General features: G+C 40.0%; 1 protein-coding gene across 1 annotated transcript; it reads left to right on the top strand.

Moving 5' to 3' along the window:
- The first annotated feature begins 5,570 nt into the window (after positions 1 to 5,570).
- TNFSF11 (tumor necrosis factor (ligand) superfamily, member 11) lies at positions 5,571 to 22,357 on the top strand. Its single transcript, XM_010085461.1, has 5 exons — positions 5,571 to 5,606; positions 7,373 to 7,540; positions 14,015 to 14,060; positions 14,143 to 14,241; positions 21,936 to 22,357. Exons 2-5 carry the CDS (start codon positions 7,373 to 7,375, stop codon positions 22,355 to 22,357), a joined length of 735 nt encoding a protein of 244 aa, XP_010083763.1. The 5' UTR covers positions 5,571 to 5,606.
- The last annotated feature ends 649 nt before the right edge of the window (positions 22,358 to 23,006 follow it).

The following is a 23,006-nucleotide window of genomic DNA, read 5'->3' as shown; positions in this document are numbered from 1 at the left end:
CAGTAGGATTGAGGAGATTAATATAAAAAATGCATAGAGTAACTTTATCTGGCTCTGAAAATTGGCCCAGCTTTGAGAGGGGGTCAGGCTGGAGGGCTTCCGGGGCCCTGCCCGGCCTGCGCCATCCCCTGGTCGCCGGAGCTGCTCAGCTTGAGTTGTTCAGGTGGTGCTGTGGCCTCACGGTGCATACTGAGGTACAGGGATTCTCAGCAAGGTCGGATGTGAGGGGTCCCCGACTTGGGAAGCAGCTTAACGATCATTCACATCCTTCACAAGCCTTGCGGGGCTTTGGTTTTTGATGATCAGGTTTCAGTTATTCACCAGAGAGTGGTTTGATGTAGCTGAGGCCTTTGGCTGCCATAAATGTTTCACCAGCAGGAGAAATGTCTTTAAGGAGAACAAAGCCATCACACGACACCACTTGGGATGGTGTGTCCTTCAGGCAGCTGTCCGCAGAGCAGGGTCTGTGCCTTGGCGGGCATCGGCTGGAGGTGCCCGCTGTAGCTCAGGAGCTGGTTTCTGAGAGAGCTGCCCCTCGCCCGCCAGGCCGCAAGTCTGCCAGGGGATGCTTCAGAAAAGGCAGCGGGGTGCGCAGAAAAGAGCATAGGGAGGAGGTTTCGCTGTGGGGGAGAGAAGGTGGTGAGTGGTTAGGCTTTCAGAGAGAAGAGGAGCCCGCTTCTTGGAAATGCTCGGCTGTCTGGCTGGGTTCACTGGCTGCTGTGTCTCACCCTGCACAGCTGAGCACTCTCAGAGGAAGTGAGGGTGCTGCTGGCTGGTTCCTACTCAGGGCTAGGTGCTAACTTTCTGCTTGGCTTTTTCGTGGGATGCTGATTCTATTAATACAGGTCTTACTGCCTTCATGGAAGTGGTACTTCTATTGTTTGTACTTTTCATTTGAAGTTGGCAGAGAGTGGAAACCTGTTTCTTTCGGTTTACTTTCTAGGTAGATGCGCTTGATCTTGATGTAGCAGACTGGATTTCTTAACAAAGTGCACTCCAAAACCAGATGTTGCACGAATGTATACCCACTTAAACAGATGAATGACTATCAAATATACAGTAACGCTACTAATAATTTATTTTGCAGACCAGTTCATATTTTCTTACTGACAATGGCTTTGTGTTTGCCATTTTTACAAAAATAAAATGGAACACCAGTACCGCACTTAATTAATCGTGTCCTGTATGCTTCAGAAGAGTGACATTTAATTTCTGGGACTCATTGGAAGGTAGCTTAAAGCTACTGGTTTGCTTGACAGTGAAATAAATTAATGCCTATTCCAATTTGTGGGAGAGAAATGTTTTTCACTCCAGAACTGCATGAACTTGGAAAGACATCTTTGTCAAAACATAGCTCATAGAAATGCACAGCTATGCATTGATTGGTAGGCTAGAGAGCCATTGCAATCTAAACAACTAATCGAAGTACACTTTTTGAAGACCTTATTTTTCCATTCTCTTTACCTTCCCTGCTTTATTAAGGACTCTTTCTGATAGGTTCATGTTGGTGCTTCACACATGCCTAACAAAGGGTAAAAAGAGCTTTCTTACCATAATGACTATTTTTCTTCTGCTTCCTTGATTTAAAGAGTTATATAGTCTGGATGTAATTCTGCATTTGGCAGCTTAATTCTCTTGCCAGTGTCTTGTTGCGATAGATTTGGAGTAATGCGGTTGGATGGAGTCCCTTGTAAACTTGAACTTCTGAAACATCTAAAAGAGACAATGTAGCTAGATGTAGACTTAACTAAAGTAGTTGCCTGAAAAATTTCTAGTTAAGAAAATGTCTTCTTTGCCATCACTGAAAAATAGAATAATAAGTATGCTTTTGAAGTACATAATTCCCAATAATAACATATGGTTATCCATATTTGTTCACCAATTTCTTATTGTGAAATAAGATAGATGGAAAAATATAGTAGGTCTTGCAGAAGTTGGGTCTTATTTAACTGTCTTGCAGATTGTTTTGTTTATATGGGACATGATCTGACCTCTTTATTTTGAAAAGATTGCTGTCAAATTTAGTTGTATTAAGCTCTCTCAATTTGTACATTTCAGGACAAATTTCAACTATCTGAATTTGTACTTTAATAACAGAATTTAAGTATTGTGGTGTATTTTTTTAAAATAATGAGAAGTTAATGGCAGAAGTCGTACATCAAAACATTTGAATTGTTTAGCTGATGAATTAATGGAAGGTGAATTAGCAAGATTTGACTGTATAGGCTGATATTAAGAAATTACATGTTTTACAAGCTCTCTAAAAGTCTACCTAAGAGGCTGAGTAAACTCTGACTCAGTTTTACCGTACACATTTTATCTGTATTTGCATAAAATAATTTGGGCTGGATCATGACACAGTATGAGCTGAGACAATACTTGAGGTTTTGGTTTTTCCTTAGTTTTGTTTATTTTGTGGCTCGAGCATTTGGAATTTCACAAGACACGTAACTAAGACTGACACTAGATTTTCACGGGTAAACATGTTTGTGGCCAAGAAATAATGCTGTACAATGCAAATGACACAATGAGCTGATCTATCTAAAAAGAAAGGAAAAGCTAGGAATTTAATTTTACCAATATTCTGGTAATAGTGTTCTGAAATGTAAAAACATTAAGATGTTCTGGCTTTTGTTTTTGGACCGTCTTGTGCAATGTACTGAATCCAAGAAATTATACACTTACAAAATGTATTGGTCTTAAGTGTTTATTTTGCTTCTACTTCACGAGGAATATTTGCTCATGATCAATGAAAATGCCATGAACATTTTGTTAGATACTTGGAGAAGCTGGAGATCACCATGTAACAGAGAGTCATGCACAGCACAAGGTGAGAGAGTGAAGTATTTCATTTGACTTTCACATCCTTCACTGAAGTATAGTCCCCAAAAGCTTTGCTGTTAAACTTTTCTTTCTGGCCCATTGTACTTAGAACATAAAAGTAGGAATTTGGTCTAACACTGACTGAACTGGAGGGCAGTGGAACAAGCTGGAACTGCTCAAATCCAAAGGGAGGGGCTAGATGTCTAACTCCCATAGTTTAACCTGGAACTCCAAGCTTATCCATTTTTCCTGTTAAAAAGAGAGTCTGTTAAGTATTCTACCGTACTGAAGAATTCACACTTGGATAAATCAGGACCTGGAAGAAAATTTTCTGTTGTCATTTAATGCATCTGTGGAACTCTGACTTTCATTATAGAATGTTTTTGAACAGTTGCCTTTCAGACTTCATCTAAATTTTCGTGAGTGTACTAGAGCAGTGGCTAACAGAAAATAGCTTGCTGGGGGTCATTAGCACTTTTTGGAAGCCTGGAAGAATGCCTTCTTGGTGGTTAAGAAAGATCATGGAGTGCAAAGTGATATTTGATAATCCAGAAATTGGTTTAAGTTTGAAAATAAATTCAAGTATAAACATTAAACATTTATTGTAAGGAGTAAGTACAGAATGTGATACTGTAACATTGCATAATTGAGACAACATTTAACAGGTAAAGGTGGCTGGAATGTATTGTATCTTTTAAAATCAGAGTGAATCTTTTTAACATCAGAAAATTGGTTCATAGTTCTGGAAATACACTTGGTCTCACACCCAATGCTGAAAGTTATTTTGGCAGCCCTGATTTAGGTGAAGAGTCTAGAGATGCAACTGAAAATCAAGGGTCACTGAAAGATTTGGTCTGATTCCAAGGTCAGACACAATGGATGTATGCACAACAGTAACATATAAAAATAAGGTAGACAATCCTCTCTTTAAATAGGTTAATTCCTCTAGGATAGTTAGCTTATTTAATGTGTTATAAAGCTTTCTCCAATATTTTTGGTTGCATCTTGATGTTTCTTCCAGGTATTAAATATTTAGGACTTCACGCTGAAGGTCTCTCTTTATTCAAAGGCTCATCATCTGTGCCTTGCAAGTTAGCAAGCTGATTCCTGTAGACCATCCTGGTATTTCATCTGGCTCTTTATAAATTCTTGTCAGAACACTTGAACTTGAAAGTTTTTCTTTGCATCACTTCATGCCCACAGTTTTGGTCTCAGTGCTCAGTAAGGACAGTTTACAGCCATGGCGGTTCAGTACATGTTCTTTATAGAAAATATAAGATGCAGGATTTCTGAGAATGCCTTTTCAGACAAGTGAGCACATTTCTATGGTTAAAATGTGGTGAAGACTGGGTATTCTTTGAAAAAGGTAAGGGCAATCAGGTAGGCTAGCTAGTCCCAAGATCAGAGCTTCACCTTATCAAACACAGAATCTCTAGAGTCTTGCAATTTGTCGGGTTGGGCTGTACAGCTTTAAGTTGCTGAAGCTGTCAGTTAACAGTGCTTCTGTTAAACTTTCAGTCTTTTACCTGTAGGTGCAGAGTTGTTGGTTTTCTATCTTAAGCCTTCAGCAGATAAACTATAATCCAAGCAAGTGCTTCTGTACAATCTGCTGTTACTGTTCTGGCACAGTGTTGTGTGACACATTTGACTGATTGCTGATGGGTGATAGCTATGAGTCTATGCTACGCATGATTTGTCATGCTGGACACTCAGACTCTTACAAATTTCATGATTTTTGTATTGTAAAACCTAGTTTTCTGGCCTAATTTTCAGAAGATGTGTTTAAATTAATCAGAAACTGGGTTAATAATCTCTCACTAGTAGAATTATGGATAAAAATGAGTACTGTCAGTTATTTGCTGTGGCTTTCTATCTTCTGTCCTGTGGTGTGTATGGAGTGGCGAAGAGACATCCAGATCCTGTTGAAGACCCTAATTCTTCCAGGTCTCTAACAACCCCAACATAAGATGCTACATCTGGAATAATGGGTGCTATTTTTGGTCCCTCAGTACCAAGGACATATCAACAGACTGGAGAGAGTCCATCAGAAGTCCACTGTGACAGGTAGGGGCTGTAGCAGATCAGAAATGAAGAACTGGATTCTTTGAACCCAAAGAACAGACTAAGGTGAGGGAAGCTAATCACTGTTTTTAGCTACCTAAGGATGGAGCCAGGCTCTTCAGAAGTACACAGCAAAACCAAGAGACACAGTCATAAATTGCAGCAAGGAGAACTGTAGCTGGACATCAAAACTGGTGTTTTTACACAATAAAAGTGGTTAAATTGAGAACAGTTTGTCCAGAGGGGTTGAAAGTCTCCACTGACGGAGATTCTACAAAGCTTGTCTATGCAAGGCCTGGAGCAACCTGACCTAAGTTACATGCTGGCCCTGCTTCAAGCAGGGGGCTGGACCTCCAGAGATACCTTCCAACCCAGGTCATTCTGTATTAACTGCCTTTTAGCAGCTGTTGGTGAACATTTTGTGCTGCCTTTTTTTTTTTCTTTCAGTTTACAGTTGATTTTCTGAGCTCTCGATACTAGTGGAACATACTGGGAGAGGTGGTTTTAGGGTGTAGTTTTACAGTCATTAAAGCATTAAAGCTGCCTTCCTGCTCTTTCATTCCTGTGCTTGTCCCTGTACTGGCTCTGATGCTTGTCTGATACCTGGAGTGAGTTGATTTCAGGGTGCTAATCTTTCAGGAAATTAGATCAGCAAAAATTCCTCCCAGGTTATTGATTTAGAGGAGACTGAGAACCAGGAGTGAAATTTTGTGGTGGAGAAGGTGAAAGCACAGAGGTGCTGGTTTAGATCAGGTTAAACAGTTAATGGGGCTGCACAGCAGTAACTGACTTCAGAAATCATTGGTGTAGTTTTTAATGCTTAATTCATAGAGCTGTAATGGCTGTACACAGATTTTCTTTTGGATTCGTCTGTGTCGGGCCACCCCAAGAAAATGTTACTGCCTCCAAGCTATTCTGTAACTCATCTCTACCCTTCTGCTCAAAGCTGTGGCATCTGCTGATCTTCAGGGGAACCTTTTCTGACCTGTTTCATTCCAAATCTGCAGGGATAACTGAGACAGCTAAACCAGGTCACAGGGGCTGACGCTGGTCTGGATGAATCAGGCACACAGTCCTCATCTGGAGACTTGAGCAGGATAGTGATGGAAGAGACAGCACTTAGTATTGCCGTCTGTGCAACACATGTTTCTTTATAGTGGGTGCCTGTTGGATGGCTGCGTGGCTGGTGTAGACTTAAATTCACCTCTGTAATCCTAACCTTATCCTTTGAAGTTGACTTGGATCTTTTTTGGGGTTACAGAGTTGAACAAGTGATATAACATGTTTGATTCACTGTGGCTGTTTCGTATTCTGCAAAACTTCCTTCTGATATTCTGTTTTGTTCAGTGTTAAAGCAAACTGAACACTGGTCAGGCACTATCCATAATGTCTTGGCATTCCCTCATTGTGGTTAGAAATAATATTACCTTTTTTAATTCTCCAATAAAATTGTTCCTTCCACCTTATGCAGAAAGATAAAAGTAAATGTTCTTTATTAGACCAGCTGATACAGCTAGAGAGCTTAGACAAGGTTTTGAGTGCACAAACACTTCTTCAAGACTGAAGTAAAAGCAGAATAAATACAAGGTGAGAACAATTGCTTGAGAATCTTGGGCCATCTCTGGCAGATAGTGGTTAATATCTCTTGAGTGCAAAGTATATGGAGTGTGGGAAGAGAGGTTTAAATAATGATTATGCAATTAAACTCTGCCAAGGCACAATCCTAATCCTTGGAATATCCTTCCAATTTATCTAACTGATAGAATTCAGGACTGTCCTGAACTTATGGTTTAAAAGTGTATTTGATTCAATCACAAAGACTGATTGCTAAAAATGTCTTGCAGATATTCTAGATTTACCAGTCTGTCCCATGAAGCGAAGGTGTTTTGTCATACAGTTTTATAATCTTTTGGTCTTTCTGGATTTGTTCTGTCTTGGTGACTGTTTTACGCAGCAATATCTCTTGTCCACAAAATAATTTCAGTGATAACTGGCTTCTGTCCTCCTGTTTCTCCTCTTGAAAATGATGTGCTAGTTTTGTACATACTTTCCACAACATCCTCTATTTGTCATTTGTGTGTCATCTATCAAAGTGTAGTTTTTACAGATAGGATGGCAGTGTATGTTTGCCTGCTAAAATAATTGTGATATTACACTGAGTGGTTAAAAAATGGAATTCAGGATTACTGATTTTACTGTAAGAGCAGGGTTTATCTTTAACTTTTGAAAGCCAGATATCCAGTCTAAGCTAATGAACTAGGCAGCTCCAGAATATAATTCATTCTTCTATCTCAGACGCTTGTTGAATGAAATAAACCTCCGTGTGGGGAACTTTTTCTCTCTTCATTGTTTGCAGTGAAAATTTAGATAATAAACTTAGCTAGGTGCCAAACTTTTAGATGGTTGAAAATTCTCCCTGATTTAAATGCTCTTAATGTCTCTTGGACAGACACTTACAACTGCGGTTGTGCTTATATTTTTGTTTCAGATGGAGCCTACTAGAATTTCAAAAGAACATGCACACTGTGTCAGAACACTTTTTGGACATCAAGAAAACACAGATTTGCGTGATACATCCTTTGAAAATCAAGAGGCGAAGTTAATGGCAGAATCATGTAGAAGTGTGAAACAGGCTCTCCAAAGAGCTGTACAAAAGGTAAGTGGCAGACAGACTGTGCATTCCTTTATTTTGTGTGCTTGTTGAACTTACAACAATTTTTCCAACGTCAGTATTTGGAGGTAAGCTCTAGACAGTATTTGCTGGTATTCAAATAACACCTGAAGTTGCATTCAAGTTCATATTGTGCATGTGCTCATGAACCTGGTAGTGGTTAGCCAGTTCTGTATTCAAACACTTTCATTTGTCCTAGTATTTGTAAAGCTTTGCCAACACTTTGGATGTTAATAAAAAAGGACAGTTCCACCTTTTTTCAGAGCAATGTTTGCGACTCTATCTCTGACAAAATTCTCCCAAGTCAAGATCATCGCCAAACAAAATATTGCCTGAAAGACAGAGGAGAGAATATTTTCTCACTTGTTCTTGTTTCTTACTCTTTCTGCAACCTCAAATGAGGGATAGTATCTCCTTTTTCTGCTTACTGTGCCAGTTTTCTGTTCTGAGCAGGCCATTCCCACGCTGGCAGAGGAGCTACTTTACCCTAGTATGGTAACTGGGCAGTCTTTGCCTGGCAGTTGAGAATGACAGTTTATTCCCAAACACAAATAACAAAAGTAGTCAGCTAAAGAAGTCAGCCCTAGTGAAGAAGCCTAGGCAAGCTGGGTATCTCTCACAATCACCTCTTACTGCAGTTACTGCCTTTGATCTCTTTGCATGTTCATGATAGTATTTAGTGCTAATTATGGGCTATTCCAAAGCTGAATGTCTGCTATGGTATTTGGTTTTCCTGGCTTACTAGGTCCATTACTACTTCTACATGTCTGCATAAAACTGACAGTTTTTCATAAAGGATACTACATTAGATTTGAGCTGGACTCGTGTACACTTTAGAGAGGGAATTGTACTTGAGTTAATTATGTGGTACTTTAATTCTGCTAATGCTTGCTTTTAACAGAGCACCCTGAGTGACATGTCTTTTTTGTGAACAAAACTTAAAGAAACCTAGGAGTTAGTGTCTTGTCCCATTTGCTAGCCACCTCCTTGTAAAGCTTAAGAAAAAAAAAAGTTAACTCTGTAGGATTGATTCTATATTCCAGCATTTTATAGACCATCCCACACTACACCTCCTTCTGTGTTTTGTGTGCTGGTACTAGACTGCTCGTTCATGCAGCTCCCATGACAAAGTAAGGAGCTTGTTACAGTAAGTGAATGGGAGGCCCTGCATTCTGGTCATTCGCTTCTGGTTACTCAGCAAAAGCATTGGCTTTAGTTGAGGCTGCATATCCTGCATGGATATAGTTGGAGGTTAAATGCTGCAATGTCCGTGGCCAAGATAAGTAGTGAGTAGAGATAACTTTTTTGGCTGATGATCATTAGTTTGAGAACAATAAAATTTCTCTTGCCAGAGTAATCAGACTCTGAATTTCCTTTGAATGCAACAGAATGTATTAAGGAGCTGGATCAGGCTTCTGGATGATTTGTCATCATATATTGATGACACAGAGAAAAAATAGGAAAATGCTTCTCTGGGGCTACATTTGCATCTTTTTGATATCCCAGAGAAGTGAAAGAAACAGTGTTAAGGCAAAATTATACTTTATCATGTTCCGTAAGCTCTGCCTTTCATTGGCTCTGCAACAACGAAGGGCAGAGATGTAGCTGAATCTTATTTTCAGTTGTGCTAGTCCTTTATGTGTGGGAATGCAGATAATGTGACTTGAAAGAGGTTTCCTATCTTCTGTGCTTTCTTCACATTCCTGAAGGAGAATCTAACCTGTGTGTGTTTTAAGAACTAGTGTCCTTGTCTGAATTGGCAGTATGTTAAGTGACTGAAATGGAACACTCTAAAATACCGTTGAAGTTCTGTGATTTTTCAGTATTTTGTCTTTTGCAATTCAAACTCTTCAGGAAATGAAAATAGACAACTTGCTTTTGCTCAGGTTTATGGTCTGGTTACAGTTTGTAGCTTACTGCACTGGTTCTTATCTGTTTTCTTTGCACACCTGTAGACCTAATGCTTGAATTTAAAGCAGGGATTGACATTGAAAATGAAAGTGCTCATATGAAAACCAGTGCTATAGGGCTGCAGTGTCGGGTCTAGACATATTTATCTCCTGAAAAAAATAATAATTACAGATTTTCTTTTAACCAAAATCTAATGGTGGATTCCTTAACATATTCCAAGCTAAAAATACTGCTTAGGGAGCAGCTGACTCAGTAGAAAGCATATTTTCAATATGCCATATAAACTTTCAAGCAGAGAAATAATATACTTTCCTAGCCTGTCTGTTTGCTTAATTATTTTTTTTTAATGTAACCCTGAAAACCTTTTGGCAGTCCAGATGCACTAACCACAGTTCTTATGAAGTCTGTTATGAGCCTGAAGTAGAAAGGACTGCAAACATATCTTGGGTCAATTCATAAGTAACTTTTCTTGGCAATACTCCCAGCTTGTAGCAGCTTGGGCAGTTCAGGCATAAACTAGTCTCCCACATGGCAACAGAGTACTTTGCTAGATGTCCAAAGCAGCACTCATAAAGAGATCTGTATACTTAGCAGACATTTAAAGTTATGGGCGAAGTCAAGGTTTCACAGGTGATTGCTGTAAGCTGTTAAAATTTCACAATTTCCATCCTAAAACCTTACATGCCTTTTTAAAAATTTTTTTTCTTTTTATTTTTTTTTCCCTGCAAGCAATAGCCTACTCATTTGGATAGAGGGTGTAGTGCTGATCTCTAAAGTATCTTCTGATGAATATATGTACTTTCTATTTCACTTCCTTCCTGATTACTATTCTTCAAATAGCTGAATTTCCGGCAAGGTAATCAGATACTTCTTCCTGGTATTAGCTGGACTTAAAGCACTCAGAAGAAACAACTGCAAAAAGGAGTTTTAAGATCACAGCTGAAGCAATACATGAATATCCAGAGGGGTTCTCTTCTGATTGGTCTCAAAAGGCTACTTACAGCTGCTCAAAGTAGCCTTGTCTCTGTATCCTCAACATCGGACATTACTTTCCCAACTTATCAGACACTCAAAGCATGATTTTAGCTTTTAAAATGCGAGAGTTTTGCAGCTTCCCAATGGTGTCTTAAATGTTTTGGATGAAGGAAGACACATTTTTCATTTTTGTGACTGGCTGCTTGTCTGTTTAAACAGTGACTGCATGAAGGAGGTTGGGATGTGGGAAGCGGGCCAGCAGAGTTGACATGGTGGGCGGTAAGCAAATGACATGAAGGTGTACAAGTGCAGCTTATTATAAGACTAACGGTGGTGTGATTTTTGTGTACAGTTTTTCTAAAAACAACACAACAGCTTGGTAGCACATGTGGTTCTGTGGGTGGAAGTTGTAAGAGAAGTCACTGGTAACATTTTGTCAGCATTTCTCATGCCATTATAGCAGTGTCTTAGTGACAGGTTCTGTTGAGCTGTTTCTGCTTTCTTAATGGTAGTGTACATTGTGATTAGGTATGAGATGCCTAAAGACATTCAGGTGCTAAAGAATGCAGTTGATACTTTAAAGATTTGGAAAACTCTGTCTCTTAATTACTTGCAGTAAGGATACCAGGGGCTTTTTATAATCCCCCTAAGAGGCTATCTTTAGATATCTGGATATCCTCAGACATCCACTGAATAATGTCCTTGAGTCCTTCAGGGTCAGAAGCAAGTACATGCTAAAATGCATGGTAGGTTATGTATCAGCACCTTGGAACTGTAGAAACATGAAGTAAAAAAATCAAGAGAAGCGTTGAACTACTTATCTTTCAGGAGGAGACCCACAGCTCTCTCTCTATCTAGGGACTAGTTCATGTATTTCAGCTTCCGTTTGGAAGCCTGGGGAACAAAACAGAAAGGAATGTAAAAATTTAGTGGGGCTTGTCAGAATTAAGTAAAAAACTTGACACTAGTCCAGTGTTTGGAGAACTTGGCTAATGGGAGATTTCTGTTTTCTGGCCGTAGGATAGCCACTTCTAATCCAATGACAAGCACAGAGAAGAGTCAATGAACATGAGCCAGTCTCCAGCTCTTCTCAGTGTATTAGTGTTGGGTTCATGCTTATAATCTCCCTTTTGTTGTAATGACACTTGCATTCCTAATTGCATAGTAGTGTAGCTTCAAGAGAAGTACAGGAGAGCATTCGTGTCAGAGAGGGATGCTGCTAGGAAACAGGAAAGTAGGCTCAAGACTATCAGGACAAGGAGACTTGTGAACCCAAGACTTCTTGGGTAGCTGTTCTGCTTACCAGGTGATGACGTTGCAGATGAACAGCACCACCAACAGTTAGAAAGAAAGCATCTCAGACTGCATTTCATGAGGACCACAGCCTTTCTGCATGGAAGATGAGCTGAGTCAGGCTGCTAGATCTCAGAAGGTGACGCACCCAGCTGCTCAAGCTGGAGCTTCTTTGGGAATGTGCAGAAGCAGAACACTATACTCCTGAGAAAATGTTAGCTTAAGAGGAGGAGAGCAATTGGCCAGTTCAGGGACTTCAAGGGCTGTGCAGTTACCAACCATGGGATTTTTTTAGTACCAGTTTAGATAATGGGAGATTAAAATGTACACGGCTCTTTTTGAATCTGCCCAGTAGGCTCTCCATGCAAGTACATTATCACATCCCATAGAAGGAAAGGACACAAAAGCACACCTCACATTTAAGAAGTTTCCATTAAGAAAGCAAGAAAACAAAGGAATCTCTTCTTTCTAGGGAAAAGGTTGGGAGTAGTTGTGGTGCAGTAACCTCAGAGAGTGTGGTCGATCTCCCAGTCTCTTTTGCCTTATGTCCTACTCTCTTCAGAGGCTTTTGCCACTTTTTGCAGTATTTAGTACTTGCAAATTTTTTGTCATCTTCCTACTTCTGATGAAGTTAGAGAGTTCAAATGTCAGAAGAGGCTGATGCTAGTGTGCAGCTCCTAGAATTGAGCTGAATTTTCGTGCTCCTAGAGCTGACATTGAAGTAGGAAGATCAGAGAGGAGAAGTGAATCTAAATGGGGGAGGTGGACGTGAATTTTGCTTCTTCAGAAGTTGCGAATCTTCTGCTTTTCTGCTTGTCTCTACAGCAGAAAGCATCTTAATGATTCTTATCTACCAAATCAGCATATCTCTGCTGAAGTATTGTGCTTTGATAGTCATACTACAACTCCCATACTGCTGTGGCTTTTCATTTTGGTTTAACATTTAAACACCTACTGAAAGGGGAAAGTGAGAGTAATAAATGCACCAGCTAAGGCATTACAGATTTCACTGTGGCTGCAAAATTACATAAAAGCGGGACTTTAGGTGTTTTCAAAGCAGGATTTCAAATTCTAAAACACCACAGTGATTGAGAACACAGTGAAACATGCTGATGTGGCCAAATCTGAGGCGTATTGCATGTACATGGTGTTGAATCAGACAACTATAGCAATATGTGTGACATAAAGACAGAACAAAGGACCACTCAAGTTTCAAAGATGAGATACGATTTGCTATCTTCAGCAAAATGTTTCCTTTTAATAAACATCTTCTTGATAGCTCCATGATACAAGGTATTCTGAACAGCAAGTAGAATATTAACCCTGTTTTTCAGAAAACAGAGATCAAGAGAGTCATGGGGGAACAGGAGACAGAACTGAGGTTTGAACCTAATATTACCAAGACTCAGTCCAAGTTTGTAACAAGAACAGGCTGGTTAGATTTTTTGAAAACTGCTGTTTGTATCTTTTTTCAAGAGGAAAACAGAAGTGGATTATTAAAAGCAAGGCTTTTTGTGGTGCCTGATGTCTGTTATTTGTGCTGTTCTTGGTTTTGGGTAACATGGGCTTCATTCATGTTAAAATTTATCTGCAGTTTTGAAGAATGCATACTTCCAAGCCCTGGCACACATTTCATTTGGCCCCGTACAGATGTGGAAGATGCTTAATCCTTCAGATCCTTTATACCTTGTTAGAAGTGAGCCTTGTTTTTAAAGCCTTGTAGTCTTTCAACCTCCTCTGTTAGTGTGAGGGGTGGAGGTTTTCGTTTACCTTATCATTTACCTGATCACAAATGAAATTCAGAGCTTAGCTTTCCTTAGTTGTTAGTGTGATTACACACTAGTCCCTATGTAGAACTGCCTTTTTCATTGCCTTTTTGACCCCAAGTAATCAGTTCATAAACTCCATTGTTTTATGTGATGCATTCTTAGCAGTCATTGTTCCATTATACCTAGAGAAATATTCCAAGTGCAATAAGTAGGAAAGGTTGTAAGTGTCCTGTCACCACTGCTTCAATAAATAGTGAGTTATTTTACACACCATAATTTCTATCCACCTTTATCAGAAGCATTGGACAGAGGAAGTAATTTGATTGTGGGAGCTAAACCATATGTTCGTATTATACATCACGTAAGTATCAGAATATGTATCCCAGGCATCTGAATATGCTGTAGTTAGAACAACCCCCAGCTGTAGGTACACACAGAGTGTTGTAATTGTGCAAACTACCTGCAATATACAATATTACAAAAACAAAGCAATGGCTCTTTCTCATTTTAGGAAGTCCAGCGTGTCATGGAAAGAGCACCACCAAGACCAGAAAAAGGTAGGTGCTGGTTTATGAATAAGAAATATTTTAGTTCTATTAAACTTGTCTTTCTGAGGTAACATAACTCTTTTATCTCTAGCTGCAATGGAGGCATTACGAATGGATCTGTACAAGCGAAACAAACCTGAGAAGCAGCCTTTTGCCCATCTCATTATTGATGATAAGAATATTCCATCTGGTAAGTTCAGTTTTAAGTGAATCCTTCCAGTGCTACTATAAATGTATTAAACAGTGAAGTATATGAAAATAGTTCAGCAATACCAGCAACAGACTGAGGTTTCAGAAATAGCTTTTGATTATGAGAATAAATTGGATGCGTTGAAGGATTTCAGAGGCAGCAGGGGTAATGTTAACAGGAGGTTAGCTCCCCTTTGTCTCAGGTATCTTACATCAGTCTGTTATGTGTGAATGGCCTCCATTTCAAATGCCCAGTTTTCATGATGAAACTCTGAGAGCTTGGCCTGCCTCTTTGTGCTGTCTGTAGGTGAGGAATGAAGATATGCATTGAATGCTCACCTCTGAAGTTTCTTATTTCGTCTGGCTAGTAGGGCCCATCTGGAGTTCTTCCCTCACACTGGACATCAGCTATAGGTATATGTACACACAGACATATGCATAAGTACACACATATGTACAAGGATATACCAGCACAAAGATTGGCCAGAATCTAGATCTTGCAGGTTGGAAGATGTTTCCCTTCCATTGAGTCTAAGATTTTTTGTTTTTGTCCTGTTGTCAGATGAAGAGATGTGTTGTTTTCTGTAAAATTCAAGAATGTCGTATATCCACAGCAACACTCCTTTTGTGTGCTGAAGTGTAATCAGGTCTGTCCTGGGTGACGCAGCATTTCTCTTAGGGTGGATCTGGAAGCTGAGAGCATGTCAGGTGCCCATCAGTGTAAGAACTTGCCAAAAAGGAAGCACATCTTTGATTTTGAGGTGTTGAAAACCTAGGTGTTGAAAACCTAGCAGTCCCGAGGTCATTATTATAACCTGCCTGCTAGTTTCCTGCCCTATGCGGGTATGTTGCACTCTCATAGCGTAGGACTGAATTTATAGCAAGTGTTTCCTTCTGCTAACAGTTTTTTGAAAAGGTTTTGTCATGTTCCATTCATTATTAAGTTGCAGGGCTGATATAGACTTTTTCACATCAAGACTCCCAAGGGCCTTCCTGACGTTCAGACACGCCAAAGATTCACAAGGGTCTGTCTGCACCCCTCAGTTCAGTAGCAGGAAGACCAAAGATCATAGCATTGTACTCTGAGCAACAGGGTTTCCAGTCCATGTGTTGACTTGGATGCAGTATGTTTCTGAGCTATTGAGTAGGGGACAAAAATGTTCATGTGGCTTTTATCTGCCCTGTAGTAAGAGGATGGCATTCTTTTGTCTTGACAGAGCTCTTAATCTCTACCCACAGGTGTCTTTGGATGATTTGGGGAATATCCTTGCTAGTACAGTATGAGGGAACAAGACATGAGTGTGCCTTGGAGCACTCTCCAGAGGAAAATATTAATTCTTAAAATTTGAACATATCTTAGTACAGATTCCTTTTTTTGCTCTGGGGCACTGTCAGTAGAGATTTTTCTCTCTATATTCTCAACACAACAATCACCATTGGTGTGGTAGAAGTAAACTAGAGGTTATTCTGAAGCTATCAGACAGGAGCTCAAAATAGGAGGAGGCATTGATCACCACTGTCTGCTTCCTCTGAAGATGTATACATCTTGCAGTGCTGAAGTCCTGTTAATTAAGCTATGTGCATTGGTTTTCTGTTTTATATAACCAAACCAAATGGGAGTGCTGTGTTGAGGCTTGAAATCTGAGATTTCAGCAGCCTGCATAGTAATACCTTACTCTTGTTCTATTTAAAGACAAATCAGTTCTGTACACAAGGGGTTAGCATCTTGCCTGGAGGGATAGGATTCTTTCTCCATTCAAGTGCATTGGCATTGCCAAGATCCAGAGCTTTATAAGCAGAGCTTAAGCAGCTTGTCAGATGGCAGTCAGAACTTCTACAAGCTTTCTTATTAGCTCAATGCCTCCTGACGAGCTTCTGTTTCAGTCAGATTTTGGCTTTTGACATAGGCCAATAGTAGAAGGTGCAGTATCAGTAAACTTGTATTAGCATTTTCTCTTTGGAAGGATTCAGTTAATTTGCTAATCACAGAATCATAAACATAGAGACAGAATCTCTAATCACAGAGACAGATCACTTGTATCTACAGAAGTGGAGTGTGTCAGTGTCACACTTTGTGAAATCCACCTTTTCCTGTGGGGAATTTATTTGCTGTCTATCTGGATGTTGCTGTAAACTGTTTTTTTATTACAGCTAGCAGCTGATAATTTTTACTGTTGCGCATCACTGCATTAACCTTCTAGAGAGTGATGTAGCAGGTCTGTAGGTAATGGCAAGGGAGGCATTGCTCTTGCTTGCTCTCTTCACTTTTTTTAATAGCACAGCCTATAGGAACTCTCAGAAATACAGTGCCTGTGAAAACAAGCTGCTTAGTTTCTTCTTGGAGCAGATCAACCCCTTCCCAATGTGATGCACTGGACATACTCCCTCCTGATCTGGCACATATGGCTTCTGCCTCCTTTGGGAGAGCATTGCCAGGATGTTACTCATGAGCAGAGCTTCTGCAGTCCTTGTGGACATTGCAGCAGTGAGGGGCTGCATCCTTATAGATAGCTGGAACCCTGAACCTACTGGTTGCGAGGTACTTTTGTATCATGCTCACTGGCATGAGGCAGTACCCACTTGGCTGGGTGGCATAGAGGTTAATGACTGGCAAAAAGGATGAAGAATTTGCCAGAGGGTCACCAGGAGTTTTTCTCTCCCATACGGTTTCCTCTGACTGCAAATGGCAGTTCTGTTTTCTTCCTGCTTCCTTACCCTACATGTCTGAAATCCTTCTAAATTGTTTTATGCTGTGAGTCTGGAAAGATCTGTTCTTAGTATTTTAAGGTTCTCTACTGTCATCACTCTGGCCCAAAATAATTGTCAGGAAAAAAAAAAAAATCAGTCTTCATCACTGTCAAACAGGATTTTATTTTAAGTAGTTTGCCACGGAACACCCTTCATGAAGGGGCACTGAGCAGTGTCTGTGAGGAAACATTTTCCTTTTACCTGGTTCACAATAATATCAAGCTCCAAATGGACTTTTGCAGCTGGGGGTAGTGCGAAGGAGGGGGAAAATAACCCTTCCCTGGTCTTGGTGTCCCCACCCATTATTTGACTGCAGAAGCTGTCGTGGTTTTTGGCTTGCTGTGTGCATTTTTTCGTTTCGGTACCTTAGGTTAAAGCTGGTTGCTTGCTGGTTGTTTTTTGCCAGAGCTCACTATAAATGCTACGTAGGTTTTAAATTAAAACAGTTAATTTTAGTTTATAAATTGATTACAGAAATTAGTCCCAGTTTAAAGGAGAGAATCACAAACAGAAATAAATATAAATGTTAAATATATAATTTGGGATGTGAATTGATACTTTTTAGCTGTCTAAGGAAGTGCTGTAGTATTCTGAGCTATTTACAGCTACAGGTTCAGCTTAGCTGCCTTTTGCCTCCAAAACAGTTTTTCAGAGCAAACAGTGCTCCTTCAGGTCCTTCCCACAGGCTTTATTTATACTGGGAAGCAAATCAATTATCAATACAGGGCTACTTTCTTCTCTGTTCCCCTGTCATCATCTTCCTTCTTACTAATTAATTTTGTTGAAACTTGTTTGTGTTAGTCTAAGTTCATGCTCACAAATATCCAAGACATTGTTTTGATTTGTATTCAGTTACCAGAAAGACTGTGCATTATCTTGACTTTTTTTATAATGCTTTTTATCATGTCTGGAAGGTTATCTTACTTGTTATCTCTTTGACTTCTTCCTTCTCTGTCAACATGACTTACCTTGTGCTATTTTTTTCATGGCTCCATAGTAAATTTTATCACAGAAGATATTGTATTGCAGCACTTCTGACTGTCCCATGGCTTGGGTTATGTTTCAGAGTTTCTTATGTATGATGTGGCACTTGTATGCTCCAGTTTTCTCCTCTGCCTGTGTTTTGGGGTATGGATTGTTTTGGTGTCTCCACATTTGGGTGCATTACCACCAGAAGTGCTGAGAGCCTACTCGCTCCTTCCATTAAAGGTTACATGGCGTAACTCCTACCAGTGCATCTTTCGCTGTGCTGCTGGAGGTGGCATGCCTCTTCTGAAGCTCTGAATAGTGGCAAAATGCCCATCCACCTCAGTTAATACAATCATAGCATTATAATTTAGGTTGGAAGGGACTTCCAGAAGTTATCTAGACTAATCCCCTGCTCAAAACAGATAGGGTCACTCTTCTGTCATCTCTTGGCCTGTCCCTCCACCTGAACATGGATGCATGCTGCCTATTCCCCTCAACACCAAAACAGTGTTAACAAACTTCACCCAGACCCTCTCTCAGCATCTCAATTACAAGCAGCTGTGGCACCTAATTTCTCTCTTCCCCCTTCTTCAGCAGAGAATCATGCATTTCTACTAAGGATTTCTTCAAAACTGACACTTGATTAAGATTGACAACTAAAAAGTTTACTTGCCAGGTAAATAAAATCTGCGTAGCAACTGTCCAGTGTGCCACCAGTCAGTCACAGCATACCAGCATGCCTTTCTGGTCCATCATATGTATACATTCCTGTCCTATATCTCTGATGTGCCTTTTCTCTGATCCAAGAAGTGATTTCTTGCCTATCCTCCTCATCTTGAAGGTAGCCCAACTTCCTTGAGGCAGTACTTCTGACAGACTTAACACTGTGCACAAGAAGTTCTACAACTTCCTCAGTTATCCCTAGTGCTTCAGAGGTGTCCTGTGCTACCCCTATCTCAGCATCTCTTGCAGGTGAATAATTTCAGGCTAAAAGACTTAAGATCTTAGTGTCACTTCCAATTAATTGATAGTTTTCAGAAGTATTGTTGAGGCACTGCACAGCAGACAGATGATTTTGCTTGTGTAATTTCTGCTTGGCTGTACTGGAGCCATTGGGGAGCAACTATTTATGATCTGCCTTTGACAGCCTGTTCTTTGCTCAAATCTTTGTGGAAGAAAGCCAGAATCTTTTTGTTCTGGGCTACTGTTAGAGTATTCCTCTCACATGCAGAAGTTTCATGCCCTTGGCAGTTAGGAAAGACTCATAGCTCTCAAATTCCCCTGTCCCTTCTTCCCCTCACATCTTTCTGCACAAACAAATCCAGGAACTAACTAATACCTGGGGCTTTTCCCTAGCACGCTTGCGAGCACTGGTGGTTCTGGGCCATGCCTTGATACCTTCTTGGATGAGAGGGCACTGGGCCCTGCCATATGCCATGGAAATTTTGGTTAGATTGTTTGATGTTGGGAAAATAAGGTACTGAATATTCCAAGCAGGCATTTAGGTGCACCGGGAGCCCAAGGTATAAAGTCTTTTGGTGCCTGTATGAACGCACTGCTGTGAGTGCCTCAGAGGGACCAAATGGAGTTAGTGCTGAAAATTGCTAGTGGTTAGGAGGACAAGTTGGCCAACTGTCATCTGTTGTATTGTGCCCTGTATCTTACACTGAATCAATGGTAGAGTGTTAGTGGCTTGTGTGTATCAGGAAGGGTCAAGGCCTGTGTGGCTTTCTCAGGACAGTTCTATTTCCTCTGTGGACATGCCTGTGGGCCTTGGCTAGATCTTCTCCTCACACTGTTGCTTATTCCTCTGTTTTTGCAAGCAGAGGCTGTGAGATGAGGTGGGTGCTGTAGTGGGATGGTGATGAAGATGGAGAAGTGGAAGGGACTATGGGATGTGTGCTGCAGGGCATGCTCCTCAACAGAAAATACTGTGATAAACCTATACATAGTACATGTGCTGCAGCAGCAATGCTATGGGGGCTGGTGTTGCAGGCTGCTTCTTAGCACTGTGCCACCAAAACCAAACTGAAGTGTCAAGTATGACCGGGTTTGGAAGGAAGACTCAAGTGCTCTCTCTCAGTGCCCATCTGACCTCCTGCCAGGTAATCTCTTAGCAGAGCCTCAATAGTAGAGTCATAGAATATCTCAAGTTGGAAGGGACCCATAAGGATCATCGAGTCTAACTCCCTGCTCCTCACAGGACTCCAAAAACTAAACCATATGACTAAGAGTGTTGTCCAGATGCTCCTTGAACTCTCATGGGCTTGGTGTCGTAACCACTTTCCTAGGGTTCTGGTGACTGACCACCCTCACAATGAAGAACCTTTTCCTAATATCCAGGCTCTGCATGAAAGGACATCTGAAATTTAACCAGCTTGAAAATTCCAAGAGATGATACGATGTGGATACTTGGTGATAACATCCAGGAGGTGCCTTTTGAGCCAGAGTTCCTGGGGTACATTTGTACCTGTATATGTGAAGTTAGCTTTCAGTGATGGTGATGAGCTGACAAACTAATCAAAACATCTCCAATCTCTCAGCTCCTTTTTATTCTCTTCACAAACCATTCAGTCACCTTAACAGATAAGGGACAGCTTCCTGTTTACCAGGCCACCATCATGCAGGCAGAGCTGAAAACGCTTACGTATACCTGTTAGAAAAAATTCAGTAGTGCTTGTTTACGTGTGTTAATTCTATTAATCTGTCCTTTTTGATAGTCAGACTTGGTAACTGTTATATGTGTATTTTGATTCCCACATGTATGATGTTCTATGGAGAGACAGAGAGAATATTACCATAATTTTCGTTCCTAATTTGTGGATCTTGAGCTTAAGACACTTGAAGGGAACAGTTCTCCTTCAAGCATGAAATATCAGCTCATTGTTTCTAGTTTGAAACTTCAGATACTTTAAAATAAATAAATAAAAATAAGAAGAGAAGAGGAGAAAAGAGAGGAGAGAAGAGGAGAAAAGAGAGGAGAGAAGAGGAGAAAAGAGAGGAGAGAAGAGGAGAAAAGACATGAGAGAGGAGAGGAAAGAGAGGAGAGAGGAGAAAAGAGAGGAGAGAGGAGAGGAAAGAGAAAAGAAAGAAAAGAAAAGAAAAGAAAAGAAAAGAAAAGAAAAGAAAAGAAAAGAAAAGAAAAGAAAAGAAGCAATGGATCGAGAAACACATCTGTCTTCCTAAAGCTCTTTTTCCGAGACCTTTTGTTATATATTAGACAAAGAATCAGAGTTTACTTCCCGAATAGCTGTAATTGCCCAGCTACAAGTATTTGTACAATTATCAAAGAATTAGGATTGTACCGTGGGCCACTATCCTAGATATCTAGGATATGACTAAACGAGATTGTGAAGCCTTATTCTGGTATATGCAAGCACTAGGTTAAGTCTAAACATCGTTTTTGCATAAAAAAGTTTGTCACAAATACTTGAAGTGCTATTTGCTGTTCTCAATTGCAAATATGTTTACTTTTGTACCACTACATGCACAAGAACATAAAATATGGGAAGATTTTTCATAAGCTTTTTCTTTAGGGAATTGTCAGTTTAACTTGTTTTCAGATTTTGTTTAGTTATTCCTTGCAAACACATACAGGTTAAAGACTGATAAAAAAATTTTGTTTTTTTCATTAGTAGATCTTCTTTTCAAATTCCTCTCCAGCATTTGTTATTTGAATAGAGTTTTAGGTGAAATGCAATTTATATACAGAGCTTGTTACATGATTGCTTAGCGTAATGAAACTATTGGCCAAGTAAATGTTTTGTACCATAGTCCAGCAGCTGTTCTGGTGGGGGGACAGTTACAAATAGCAAGCCAAATATGGCAGTACATGATACCAATTTTTATCATAATTCTCTAATATTAACTTTAGCCTGCATAACTGTAGTTGCTATTGATTCTAAAAACCCAGTGATTACTTTCTAAATGTTTTGTTAAATGTTTATTATAAATATATTTTTTTCCCCTTCTCTTCAGGAACTCGCAAAGTGAACCTGACATCCTGGCATCATGACAAAGGCCAGGCAAACTTATCAAATATGACATTCCATGATGGAAGGCTAATTGTTGATCAAGATGGATTTTACTACCTTTATGCCAACATTTGTTTTAGACATCATGAAACTTCAGGAAACCTGACTAAAAGAGGGCTTCAGCTGATGGTGTATATGATTAAGACAAACCTTAAAATAAGGCGCTCTGATGTGTTGATGAAGGGAGGAAGCACCAAATACTGGTCAGGGAATTCAGAATTTCATTTTTATTCTGTCAATGTAGGAGGGTTTTTTAAATTAAAATCTGGTGAAATTATAAGTATCCAGGTATCAAACCCATTGCTACTGGATTCATCACAAGAAGCAACTTATTTTGGGGCATTTAAAGTAAGGGATTTAGACTGAATATTTCTTTAGCGTGCTGAAAATTGTTTGGGTTTTTAGTGGTCCAGACACAACCTGAAGACAGAACTGAAAATCTTTTGCAACCCAGTTTCATCTGTATAAGCCATATATCTCTAAAGACACATTTTTGCCCTGTGCTGATTCCAGCAGCAGTCTCACAAATGCACAGAAGGGCAAAATTACATAGTTCTTCTGATTCAGTCTTATAGCAGTTTTACTTCATATGTCTCCACTGGCTTCAGCAGAGTCATTATGCATTTTACATTGCTGTAGCTGAAATCAGAGCAATTAATATTACTGACCTTCTGTTTCCAAGTTCTGCCCTGACTTTTTAATCTGTGCTACTCTTACTAGTTTTGGCACAAACATCGGGCAGGACAGAACTCGGCTCCCAACTTGCATTTAGGGCTCAATTTTGCTTGAGTGTTCTGACCCTGAGATGGCAAAGATTGTGAAAGTATGACTAATCCCATTGCATTTGATGTGGCTTTTCACATGCTTAGTTAAACCTGTTCTTGCTTTGCTGGATTAGGGTTGGGAGAGCTCAGGCCGTGGCAGAAATGAATTGTAGAACACCTAAACGGTTCAACTTAAGTTTTTACTTGATTAAAAGGGCTATTCCAGGAAGAAGGGAGAACATCTGGCCTTG

Source organism: Pterocles gutturalis, unplaced genomic scaffold, assembly GCF_000699245.1.
Source record: "Pterocles gutturalis isolate BGI_N339 unplaced genomic scaffold, ASM69924v1 scaffold6790, whole genome shotgun sequence".
NCBI classification, from domain to species: Eukaryota; Metazoa; Chordata; class Aves; order Pterocliformes; family Pteroclidae; genus Pterocles; species Pterocles gutturalis.
This window is presented reverse-complemented; position numbering and strand designations above follow the sequence as displayed.